The 14,030-nt window shown below is 40.6% G+C and overlaps 1 protein-coding gene across 1 annotated transcript in view; it reads right to left on the reverse strand.

Annotated features, from left to right (window-relative positions):
- The window catches only part of LOC136883167 (zinc finger protein 43), a 135,750-nt gene that overhangs the window by 11,909 nt on the left and 109,811 nt on the right, over positions 1-14,030 (reverse strand). The window contains exon 5 of the mRNA XM_067155346.2: positions 13,062-13,601. Coding sequence (XP_067011447.2) covers positions 13,062-13,601 — 540 coding nt within the window. The remainder of the gene's footprint in view (positions 1-13,061; positions 13,602-14,030) is intronic.

A 14,030-nucleotide genomic window follows, 5' to 3' on the forward strand; every position in this document is an offset into this window, starting at 1 on the left:
AGTGTATGGATTAGTGTGGAATCACATACGAGCACTCACTTCCACATAATACCAATGTAGTTGGTCCATTATTGGACATTATAAATTTTTCAGCTAACTCATTCCTGGTTGCCAGTATTTCGCCCCAGTGTGCTAGGTTGGAATGAGTTAGCTGGAAAATTTATAATGTCCAATATTGGACGAACTACATTAGTATTATAAATTTACTCATTCAGGACAAATATTTCAGGTTCCCTGTGCAAATCAGCATCTACATCATCTGATGGCCAGACAGGCATCAATTTTTGAAAATGAGACAAAGTCTCTCATAGTGCATTGGCACTGCCGGTGGCTCCAAGTAGCCTATGCAGTGGCCTCCACAGCCACGTCAGCAACCCTGGCCAATACAGACTTGATGCTATATAGCATGGCCCACTCCAGCTCAGTGATGTGCACCAACACCAAACCTACTCAACCTCATGAACCTCACATCAACTACCAGTAACCCCGGCACCAACTTGGGATTCCTCTCGAGTGGTACCTAAGTGAACTATCACCAGTCCCACAGAGAATACTCACAGGACGAAGATTCCACCAACTGAACAGACACCTGCCTTCGCTGGACCAGAGAACCCCCATCCCCCCACACCTAACACATCCTACACCACTGAATCCCCCCCCCCCCCACCTCAGGAGTCTGAAGATCCATTTCCAACCCCAGAACCCTCCAGAAAGCCCCTCTCGGGATCCATTCTTTTCTACTCCCCCAACCAGCTGCTGAATATCCAACCCCAGAACCATTCTCACAAAATTATTACAATTTAACTTCAAGTGGGAAGACATCACAGACATTCGCCCCAATAATAATGGGGTAATAATTAAGATTAATGGTGAGGACGCGGCCCTTCGACTTACCAACTCAGTCGGCGCTTCCCAACTCAGCTCAGGGCTCAGCTTACCCCTTAAAATCCCTCTCACCTCCCCCCCCCCCGCAACCTAAATCCCACCCCCACTCCCGTGACACAACCTCTTTAGTTGCGTTATCCGTGGGGTAGACCCCGACATTTCTGAGGAAACTATAATCCAGGAATTACACGTGGAGGGCATTCCGGTAAGGAAGGCCTTTCGGATTAAGAACAACTCTGGCCTAACCTTCATGGTCCGAATCCTCCTCCCCACCTCCCAGGACGTGGATCGTGTCCTGGAAAGTGGGGCATCTTTATTCAGGCATCACCACCTGGTGGAACTCTCCCATGCCCCCACCCCACAACCTATTCTATGTGAGCGCTACCTATCCTATAACAAACATGATACTGGGACTGCACCGCCAAACATCCGGTGTGCAGCCACTGCTCGCAGTCCCACACCACCTCCCGATGCTCCAACGTCCAGTTCCCCCCCCACAAATGCAAAACCTGTGGAGAAACCCACCCCACCTACTCCTTTAAGTGCAAAGCCCGCCCCCAACTACCCGAGAACCACCCTGAACTGGTCGCCCCTGTCTGAATCATCGATGACCGAACACAACCCTCCCAATCCCTCTTACCACCCCCTACCTTTGAAGATATCATCTGATTCCTAACTATCTCCCTTCTCAATATTCATCACTACCACCGCCTTCTAGTCCTATCCCAACTGCAGGCTACCGCCAACCAAAGCCTAAATGTCCACTTCCAGACCTCCCACTCAGGCTACAACATTCACTTACACTTCACCCGTCTTGAGACCCTCGTTTAACCATGGACCCTATCCCTACAAGAAGATCCCGTCCTCCAGAACCTGTCTCCATCAACTTCCTTAATATCCAGTCCCTCTAGTCCAAACGCCTACACCTCAAAGCCCTCACCACCCAATACCCCTCCCACGTAATTCTCCTCAACAAAACCATGCTACGCCCCCACCAGTGTTCCCACCTTCCCAGCCTATCTATTCACAGAGCAGACCAACCCCTTGACATGGGCCAACGAGGAGCCGCAATAGCCGCCCGCACATCGCTCCCCATCTGCACCCACACCCCACCCCACCCGCTCTCTTTCCATGAATCCTTAGCCATCACAGTCTACTTCCGTTCCCGGATCCTACACCTAGCCACCATATACCACCAGTCTCATGTCCCCCTTCCCCTAGACTTCATAACCTACCTGAACGATACCTATCCCCACTTCCTACTACAAGCCGACCTGAACCTCACTTTTAGAACCCGCAGTGAAATGAATAATCTCCCAACCCTCCTAAGTGATAGAGACTGCTCCCTAATCCCTATACCTGGCCACACCCGTCCTGCCTTCAATACCACCCCAAATGCTATAATAGCCCACAACTCCCTAGCCTACATCCACAACATCCAACTACTCCCTAGCATAGGAAGCGACCACCTCCCAGTTCTCCTCCAAATCCCATCCTCAAACACCCAGCCAACACCCCGTCTTCGAATCCCCATTCCTAATTTCTCCAAAGCTGACTGGTCCTCCTACCAAACTGTCCCAAACAAAGCCCTAGAGAACCCTCTTCTACCTCTCACCGACTAAACTTCCGCCGATATGCTCAACACGTTCATCCTCTCTGCCATAAACTCCGCCTCAGAATCCAGCATCCCCACCACCCTACATTCCCCTTCACAGCCCCAAATGCCCCCCACCCTCCGCTTTCTCCACCTACAGAAACTCTCCCAATCCTACCTTCGAGAATTCACCACCACCCGTGAACACTACTTCCTTCGCCTACACTGCAAAACCCTTAGAACAATCAAAAACTACCTCGCAGCCCACTCCCGCCGCACCTGGGTCCAAACCTGCATTAACCTGAACTCCCTCCACGTCCATCCCCCAAATTCTGGCGAAAGCTCAATAGCCTCCTCAGGACTAAATCTACCCCCCAATACCCCATAACCCATTTTGGAGTAGCTCCAGCCAACACCTAGGAGAAACTGGAAATGTTCGCTGACCATTTCTCCCACCGCTTTAATATCCACCTCGACTCCAACTTTGACAACACCGATACCCCACTATATCTTTCCTTAGCCTCCTCCATCCACTCACCCCTTCGAAAGACCACACCCTCTCCCAAAACACCCTCGACACTCCCATGACACCTATCAAAATCCAAACATTCCTGTCCAAATCCCGTAACACAGACTCTGGACCCGACAAAACCCGCTACCTCCACATCCGACATGCCCCGCTATCCTTCCTCACCCTACTGGCCGACCTCTACACCTTCATCCTTCGCACAGGATTCTATCCCACTGCCTGGAAACATACCACAATGTTCCTGTTCCCTAAATCTAGTAAACCACCTTCCGAACTCTATTCCTCCCGCCCCATTACCTTGATCTCAGTCCTAGCCAAAATCCTGGATAAAATCCTAGTTTGCTGCCTCCACTCCCACTTGCAATCCAATCATCTCCTACCCCCCTCACAATTCGGTTTCCAGCCCAAACTTTACACCGAAGACCAAGACTGGCACGTCCATAGTGAAGTGAAAGGAGAGGCCTTGTCTCTAGATTATGGAAGGGTCATGGAACAACTCAGCGTTGTTGGACTGACTGCTGACAAATACCGTGGCCAGACTAAGAACCCAGCTGTCCTCTCAGCTTGCTCGGTATGGTTAGTTGGAAGTGCTCTTAGTAGTACTGATCGTGTTCAACTAGTTTTCCATGTGACAGGGCACTCCTTATTTCTATGTGATAGGCTGTTGGCAATACTAAAAAGATGAGAAAAACTGAAAATATCCTCAAGTCTGACCATTACAAGAACAAACATACATGCATGGAACAGTCATAACAGAGGAAGGAGACTGGAATATAGCAGGCCTAAAAAGAATAATAATTTTGTTAGTGGAGAACCTGTTTGTAAACAACAGAAAGTTAAAAGTCACTCAACCTTCCGATAATTCCACTATACAACAACAGAGTAAAAAAAGAAAAAGTTATGGATGTACAATTTTATATGAACATTTTTAAAAATTACAATTGACAAATTTCAAAGCCATTCAGTATCAACTTGAGGATTTTTTACAATAAAATCTTCTTTAAATGGAATTACTTTATTTGTTTGAGAGGATGGTGAATCAACAACTTGCATGTCTGGAGAAAAAATTACATTTGTCTAAGTACCAGTGTGGCTTTCGAGGTGCTCACTCTACCACTGATCATCTGGTACACCTGGATGCTTTTCTCTTGAAACAATATTTGGTGGCTGTTTTCTTCAAGCATCAGTGGAAATTCTAAGATAACCCGCTGTTTTTTATTGTCCCTCCATCTATTCCATGTCCGAGTAGGAATGGCATATTCGCAATTCAAGAAAATGCAGGTCCTCAGGGATTGTTTCTCAGTGTGTCACTCTGCTTGTAATGGTCACGAACGGTATTGCAATATGTGGACAAATTTGCTCTGCATTATAGTTCACAAAATATGGCAATCGGTGAGCAACAATTGCAGTAAACTATCAGGGTAGTGAAGAGCATGACTTTCGGTATTCTATGGTTAAGACCTGTTCAATCTTGCTGGAAGTGTACTCTTCATCCCCATCCTGAGTTTTATTTTATCACTCTTCCTGCAGTAGACATATACCTAGTGTAATGTGTAGATGATTTGCTGGCTGGATTGTGGGAATTAAAGGGGCCCATAGACGTGCAATATTATTGCGCAATATCGGGGTTTGTGCAATAAAATTGATAGTGTGTATTTAATATTGAAGAGTTGTGCAATATATTGTACGAAATCAAAAAAGTTTGAAATATATTGCGCAAATCGCAAAATACTGTGCCGTGTGTTGGCAATATTGTGCAATATCCCGTCCTCCCGCCAGTTGGTATCAACAAGCATTGGGGAACGTATCGTGATGGCAGGCAAAAAGGAGGAGAAAAAGTTTATTTCGGAGTTTATCGAAGTGTACCATAGCCTTTCGGCTCTGTGGGATGTTAAGAGCAAAGCAAGGAGTTCATCAAACAATTCACCATTCATGCGCAGAAAGTTTCGAAAATCATTTGGTTCCCATTTTCTCAGTTCATTGAGTAAATTTTCATGAGTGCACTTTTCTGTCTAGAAACCACTGTTTGGCCCTTGTGCTTCTTTTCCGTTTCTGCTTATTTTTGGCACTTACGCCCACGGCGATCAAAACGCAGCAAAGATCAGTGTCACTCAATATAATCACCAAATAAAATATTGGCATGGACTGACTATATATTGCAATGCATATTGTACATCTATGACCACTTTGCACAACTATCAATATTATCTCCACACGATTCTATTTATTGCACAAACTCGATTTTTGTACAATAATATTGTACATCTATAGGCAGCCAACAATATATTGTACAATCCATTTTCCTTAAGCATCAAAATTAGATTTGTGTGGCTTCCAAGCCATGTGGGTATGGTGGGAAATGAATTAGCTGATCAGGCTGTCAAGAAGGCAGTCACACAGCCTCACTGCCTTACAGAGTTCTTGCCAGGGATATACGTTCTCAATTGACACATCTGTTAGCATCCCACTGGGAGGCAAGTCTCCCCTTTCTCTGGTAAGCTAAGACCAATTAAAGAATCAATGAAGGTAGGAAGTCTTCCTTTTGGGTCTCCCGCAGAGAAGTGGTAGGATCGACCATGGTATAGTAATGCACTCCTACATACTGAAGGGATCCCCCCTTTGTTATTAATGTTTTCTTCATTTTTACAATTTGTTTTAAGTCACACTGACACAGATAGGTGTTATGGTGACGACAGGATAGGAAAGACCTAGAAATGGGGAGCGGCCGTGGCCATAATTAAGGTACAGCCCCAGAATTTTCCTGGTATGAAAATGGAAGACCACTGAAAACCATTTTCAGGGCTGCCGACAGTGGGGTTCATATCCACTATCTTACAGATGCGAGCTCAAAGCTGCGCGCCCCTAGCTGCATAGCAAACTCGCCTGGTACTTAATGTTTTTTAGCTTTAAAATTGAATAATATACATGATATTATTTTTAAATCACTGTCTTATCCGGTTACATTTTAATTTGTTTTAATCATAGAATATAATCATAGGTGGACCATTACGACATTAATTTAATAATTATTATTGTCATAGAAAATAAGACGTTGTGAATTAGATCCACTGACTGTTTTAAATTCACAATTGTTTTTGTCGTCATTATCATTTTCTTTAAATCCTAGTCAGCAGGTAAATTCAAAATTTTAGCCTATCATTTAATTACATATTATCATTTAGCATTAGTGGCTGATACCTAGATGTTAGCCCTTTCAGATCGTGTACGCACAATTGTGCGGGTTCGTATTTTATTTATGTCTGAGCTTATTTGATGTTTTCTTGGTGCTAGACCGCACTGCAGTGCTTGTGCGGGACACGTAGCATGTACTTCAGTTGTTATTTAGTGCTTGACCACCAGGGAACAGGAAGGAGAGTTTAAAAATACAGTTCATCGGCAAGATGGTGGGAAGCAGTATTGCCTAAAGTAAGTATTTATTTACTGCATTCATATTAATCTAGAAGCTTTACTGAATATCAGAATATAATCAATGAAGTGTGTAAATTGTGAACTTACGACATCGTACGTAATTACATGTATCTAATCTCATTATTAGACCCGTATTGAACTATGCTATGATATACTAACAATTTGTTGGTTATTTTGATCCACCTTTTCAATACAAATTACAGTTTGTGTTGCTAAGTTGTAATGTTACAACGCTAATTTACCGGGACATGTTTCGCTTTTATTCACAAGCATCATCAGCCTATACAGTTGCCTCAAGGTTTGTCATATTTGGGTTGTTGTTACAAATTTCATTTGAATGTAAATCTAATTTCAGTGATAACAATATTTAAAACAAGAATAATATACACATTAAAAATTATGACAATATGATTTGCAATGTTAAAATGGATTAACTTTTAATTCTAAAACACATTGACGTCCAAATGACAGCTTTTACAATTTGAAAATTTGGCTAAGAATTGTTTGCAATGTTAAAATAAAATTGATTCAACTATAATTTGGCATTAAAATTTGAGTCATAAATATAAATATAAATATAAATATTGGATGTTAATATATAGGAGCCATAGTTTCTGAAGTGCGTTGGTTTCTAGAATACAGTAACATTTCAGTATTGAGAATTTTAGTTAAGAATTGTGCTCTCTAAATAATGTTATTTAAAAAGACTGTAATTTTGCATTATGCGTGATTAGTCATGATGATAATCTAGAATTGAAGTCTTGAGTTCGTTGGAAAATGGCTTCTAGATTTGATGAGGCTTGCTGCTGCAGTTTGGCAATTTGATCAGAGGAAGTATTGACATATTTAATTCTTGTTTGTAGCGACCAGACTCTCCGTTGGAAGTTGATGGTTTTGATGTAAGTTAAATCCAAATTTTGAGTACCGGTATCTGATTATGTTTCTTTCGATTTATGCAATGGAAGAAGCATCCCTTTGTCTGCTGCTACAGAATCTTACAGTAACGCAATAAGACCCACAAGATTCCGTAGCAGTAGACAAAGGGATGCTTCTTCCATTGCATAAATCGAAAGAAACATAATCAGATACCGGTACTCAAAATTTGGATTTAACTTACATCAAAACCATCAACTTCCAACGGAGAGTCTGGTCGCTACAAACAAGAATTAAATATGTCAATACTTCCTCTGATCAAATTGCCAAACTGCAGCAGCAAGCCTCATCAAATCTAGAAGCCATTTTCCAACGAACTCAAGACTTCAATTCTAGATTATCATCATGACTAATCACGCATAATGCAAAATTACAGTCTTTTTAAATAACATTATTTAGAGAGCACAATTCTTAACTAAAATTCTCAATACTGAAATGTTACTGTATTCTAGAAACCAACGCACTTCAGAAACTATGGCTCCTATATATTAACATCCAATATTTATATTTATATTTATATTTATGACTCAAATTTTAATGCCAAATTATAGTTGAATCAATTTTATTTTAACATTGCAAACAATTCTTAGCCAAATTTTCAAATTGTAAAAGCTGTCATTTGGACGTCAATGTGTTTTAGAATTAAAAGTTAATCCATTTTAACATTGCAAATCATATTGTCATAATTTTTAATGTGTATATTATTCTTGTTTTAAATATTGTTATCACTGAAATTAGATTTACATTCAAATGAAATTTGTAACAACAACCCAAATATGACAAACCTTGAGGCAATTGTATAGGCTGATGATGCTTGTGAATAAAAGCGAAACATGTCCCGGTAAATTAGCGTTGTAACATTACAACTTAGCAACACGAACTGTAATTTGTATTGAAAAGGTGGATCAAAATAACCAACAAATTGTTAGTATATCATCGTACGTAATACCATGAAGTTTTGAATGTTTTACGCACAATTGTGCGGGCTAGGTTTCCCTTCAGGCAATGCATGCAGGGGTGCTGGGTGCTCCCACCAAAAGGACTGAAAGGAGAACACTACTTGAGAAATGTAATGTATAAGATTTTAATTGTTTAAAATTGTTCCACACTGTAAAATAGAACATTTGATCATGTACATGTGTATATTCACATGTACCGAGCTGAATTTTTTTTATTTCTTATTTTTTGTAAGTAGTGAATTAAGTCCTGACACGCACAATTGTGCGGGTGTTTTTTTTTTCAGATGGTAATTTTTATTTTGTAGAATAAACTAAAAATATATGTATTTAAGAGCATTTTAGTCAGTTTTTGAAGTACCGCCAGTTTTCTTTCAGGTCTGAAAGGGATACGTTCCTTTAAACAACATCATCATCATGAACATCATCGATGGCTTGGCCATGAACAGCAGGTGACCGAGCTGGAGAGACCTCTGTAAGAAGATGTACAAATCTAAATGTCTCGAGAGAAGTCACTAAAGTACCGTAGTGAGACCATCAGCACTGCAGCATCAGAAAACCTGAATATGTTCAGAAAGGGACGACTGCAAAAAGAGGAACTGAAGATCAAAAGATCCTGAGAAAAATAATGGGCACCATCAGAGAGGAAGGTGCATGCAGAACCACACGCAACAAAAACCTCTACCGATGGCAGACTAAGTGGCGCGACCTATCTAATAGACTTTAGAGAGCTCAGAATTCTTGCATCCACTTCATAATGAACACTCCAAAATTTCATCATGTAACTCCTGCATTCCACGAGTTAAATTGGCTTAAACTAACCCAGCATCCTAGCTATAATTTGTTACTTCTGCTCCACAAAATAATATACAAGCAGACAACCTTTTATCTAACAGATTCTTTCCAGCTGGTTTCAACCATTCATAACTCCTGCAGCTAACCTAATTCTCAATGTACAAATCACAGATCCACCCTCTACAATAATTCTTTTATTGTCAGTACAATTGAAAAATGGAATTCTTTGCCCAATGACCTGAAGGACACCCAATCTGAACTGGTATTTAAAAAGAAATGTTGGCAGTGGTACTTGGCTGGATCAATTTGAGAGTGAAAATCCACAGCCTGTTTCTAGTCATTCGACCATGTCAGAAATGGAAAGAATAAAGCCCCCATCTAGCGGCGAGGATGGGAATTGTGCTGGCCGCCAAAGCCTTTCTCACTCCTCTGGGGCAATGATTAATGAATGGTTAATGAGATGAAATGATATTGGAGAGGTTGCTGGAATATGACAGGGGAAAACCGGAGTACCCGGAGAAAAACCTGTCCCGCCTCTGCTCTGTCCAGCAAAAATCTCACATGGAGTGACTGGGATTTGAACCATGGAACCCAGCGGTGAGAGGCCGGCGCGCTGCCGCCTGAGCCATGGAGGCTCGCGTATCAACTTGAGAATAAATACATGAATTCTGCTCTCCTGTTTATTCATTGCGTGTGTCACCAAGTTTTACTAACTCTGTTTTTATTGATGAATTAGGACAATTTCATTTATTCTGGATTATTTTAGGGATATTTCCTTTTCCTTCCTTTAATGTGTTTTATAAGCATGTGTACAGTTTATTATTAGCCTACAGTGTGTGTAATATATTGTTAAACTGTATGTACATTAAAGACATGGTCTGGCTTCATAGCCTGAGTCAAACAATGTAAATAAATAAATAAATAAATAAATAAATAAATAAATAAATAAATAAATGAATGAATGAATGAATGAATGAATGAATGAATAAATAAATAAATAAATAAATAAATAAATAAATAAATAAATAAATAAATAAAACAGTGAGCTAACTCAGGCTAGTTCACATGTCCCTCTGCTGCAGAGCGTTAGTTTCCTCATTAGGCGACTGCTGAATGTAAACACCTGGCCATCATATGGCATAAAGTCATTTAAATTATTGAGTGAAATTTAGCGAGTGCTTCTTTAACGAATTGTTTTCTTCCTTCCATATGCTTTACATTGCATGCACACAGATAGGTCTTATGGTGACGATGGGATAGGGAAGGAAGAGACTGTGACCTTAATTAAGGTATTAATTTCCACTTTCTGTAATTAATTTTGCAAATTTGAATTAGTATTTGGCATAGTAATAATTATTTTACATATGTGTTAATGTCACTTTTAGAATCACTAAACTGTGTTATCTTTTAATGTTAAAAGTATGTTTAAAAATGTCCAAATGATTTCAGTTTGAAACTGAAAATTGAGGTTCGGTTCATCATGATGTTGCATTTTGCTGGTTAACGTTATCATTGTCATCTTCACTTTTTTCAGTAGTAGTAGTAGTAGTAGTAGTAGTAGTAGTAGTAGTAGTAGTAGTAGTAGTAGTAGTAGTAGTAGTAGTAGTAGTAATTTGAGGAAGGATTACACTGTTAGGCCTGTTATTGTCTGTCTCACTGTTTTCTTCACTAGAAGATATATCACTGTCACTTCCTAACAACATAGCCTGAATGTATTGTATTTTTAACACAAGTGTTCCAAATAATATTTTAACATCTTACCCTACATAAATTTGTAGGATAACACGCAAAATCAGAATAAAAGCAATACCTTGTGCCAAACAAACTTACTGCGCAATGTTCCTGGTGCACATGACATGGCCAGTACATGCCAACCTCTCAAAGAAATAGAAAATAAGGATGTCCTATTTTCTTTGTCAAAATAGAAAATGGTATTTACTTGTAATTAGAGATACCATGGATCAACAAACATTCATATGCGAGTCATCTGTTGCATTAAACCTGAACAACCAGTATGTGAAAACTGGCCTTTGCGGCATCAGATCTCATCGGATCATGGCAGTTTTACGATTCACCGAGCATTGGCTTACATCGGATCTTGGCACCCAATGGGTTAAGAAACGTGAAGAAATATTGCACACATATTAAAATGAGCAATAATTGCAATGGTACCTTATTAAGTACCATGAATAACACGCCAAGATTCGAATGATAGTGACAGTAGCACTGCAGGCAGCAGAGAACATGTAAGCCTTGGACTATAAACATGTGACTGAGATGGAATTGTCTCTCTCGTCATTCTATTCATTATGCAGCAACAATGAGAAAGAGCAAATTAAACTTCTACAGTCATGTAGTCAGGATGGACAACCAGAAACTCGCCTCAAGAGTCTTCAACATCATCTCTAGAAGGAAACAACTTACACCAGGTGGACAAGACTAGGAATGAAAGACACTAGAAATTGACCCCAATTAGTTCTACAACAGAGATAAGTACACAATGCTTCTCAGAACATCAGTCTCTCTCCTGTCAATAAGAGCCAAAACACTGCAACCTGGAGTAGGGATGAAATGGACTTGGGAACAAAAACACACAAAATGAGAGTATTCAGCTAAGAAGAAAGTGCGCCAGTGTTAAGAACCACGAGGTCCACAGTTGGCCTACACAAACAAACAAAAAAAATTAAATATATTATCTAATGATATATTATTCCCTACATGCAACTTGTAAAATTTATTTATCATATGGCTTTTGGCACTTTCTTTTTCCTATTTTGTTTTACGTCGCACTGACACAGATAGGTCTTATGGCGATGATGGGACAGGAAAGGCCTAGGAATAGGAAGGAACTGGCTGTGGCCTTAATTAAGGTACAGCCCTAGCATTTGCCTGATGTGAAAATGGGAAACCACGGAAAACACTTTTGGTACTAGGACTGTCCCACGACATATTCGGCTTGCCTGGTGCACGTCTTTCTATTTGACGTCTATAGTTGACCTGCGTGTCTGGATGTTGGGTTATGATGAGTTAGCGGCACAATCCTGTTGAATAACACCAAGGCCTCCGCTCAAAACATTACATCCCCATCTGACAGACAAATCACTAACAGCATCATATGCCCTCGCATCACATGAGCACTGCAGAGAGGGTTGGAATTCAATCCAGACTTTTGCCACACAATCTAGTGATTAGAAATTGTATACCACCACCTCTCCTACCCGGCAACATCCTGATGGTGATTTTTTCCGACCAACCAGAACTCGAGGCGGCTAACCACAGTGTCAGACCATATAGACTTCAATGCCTTAACGACCATGACCATCAGGTGGGCTACTGTTTAGATGTCCGTGTTTAGTTCACAATGAGGAACGGTCATGTGAATTGTCTGTGTTGACTGTGCGAGTGGTGGACTTTTTCTGGAGTTGAGCCAATGAACAGTTGTAGCGTTTTATGGTGGTCAGCAGCCTTGTGTTCAAACCTGTCTTTGTGCAGCTGTTGTATATTAGGTGAATGAGCGTGCAGAGCAAAAGTGATAGGAGGGTACTTAATAAGGATTATCACCGTCCACGTAATACCAGCAAGCCGGTCTATCTGCTGTGAGGAGGACAGAGACTTTGTAAGTAGACAGCAACTTGTAAAATAAGAAATATTCACATAGTATTTGGAAAAAATATTAACAATCTCTACAACTGACCATAGCAAAGTCAACAGTCTCCAATGGTTTGTTTGAAAGGAAACAAACTCCAATCAAACTGCAAATATGAACGTAATGACTTCACAAAAGTGACAGCTTGCCTTTTCAGATTACGATACTAAAACTTCATTTGTTGTAAACTTGCTTGCATCTAACTTATTGACATATTTTGGATTTTCTCAGAACTTACTTTTATGGTGATTGCTGACTGAACTATGACACACCTCAAATGTTTGCATACAATACCTGAAAGTGTCTAATTCCTCCTTCGTGATAATACTCGTAAACTTCTTTACATGTTTCGGCAGATGTTCTTTCAGTTTCGATGGATACTGAAAAACCTTATTACACTCAAAACACCAATATTCACCTTTGAGTTCCCGTTCCCGCACACGCTTTAATGAAGGTGACCCAACGTGCGTGGATCTATGCTTGTACATATCACCAAGGCGGGAGAAACCTCTCCAGCAAATATCACAGGAAAATTTCTTCTCATGTGTATGTCTCACCAGGTGTTCATTGAGTTTGGAAGGATACGGATACGATCTTTCACAATATGGACATGGATATACACCTTTTGTCCTCTTACGTAGGCCACCTCTTACTTTATGTACCATAGCACGGTGTTCCTTAAGTTCATCTTGTCCATTAAACACATCATTACAATATTCACAGGAATACCTGCCTTCACAATCAGCAGAAGAAACAAGTGGATCATCCCCTTCCATTTCCTGATCCTCCGCAGGATCTCCAACCATGTTCAAGGCAGACGTTGACGTGTGATCACTGGAAAGACAACAATTAAATATCCCATGAGCACAAAAAACATTCCCCAGCAAAGATACTAGACAAATAAATAAAACACAGTATGAAATGTGCCTAATAAGATAGGATATCTGTACAATGGCGAGTAATGAACAGTTTAACGAGCTGTGAAATGTACGGCTGTTCTGGTAACTTGGGAAAGTACACCTTGGCTCTAGTACGGGCTATATGTTTATATGTATCACTATCTGTGAGAGCAGTGGAGAATTACTTCCAGCTGAATGATGAGTATACAATTAGATAGCCGTCAGTAACTCCTTCAGTGGGTGGATATGATGAGAGAGAGAGAGAGAGAGAGAGAGAGAGAATGAGTGTGTGTGTGTGTGTGTGTGTGTGTGTGTGTGTGTGTGTGTGTGTGTGTGTGTGTGTGTGTGGCCATCACTACCTCCT

This window comes from Anabrus simplex, chromosome 11, assembly GCF_040414725.1.
Source record: "Anabrus simplex isolate iqAnaSimp1 chromosome 11, ASM4041472v1, whole genome shotgun sequence".
NCBI classification, from domain to species: Eukaryota; Metazoa; Arthropoda; class Insecta; order Orthoptera; family Tettigoniidae; genus Anabrus; species Anabrus simplex.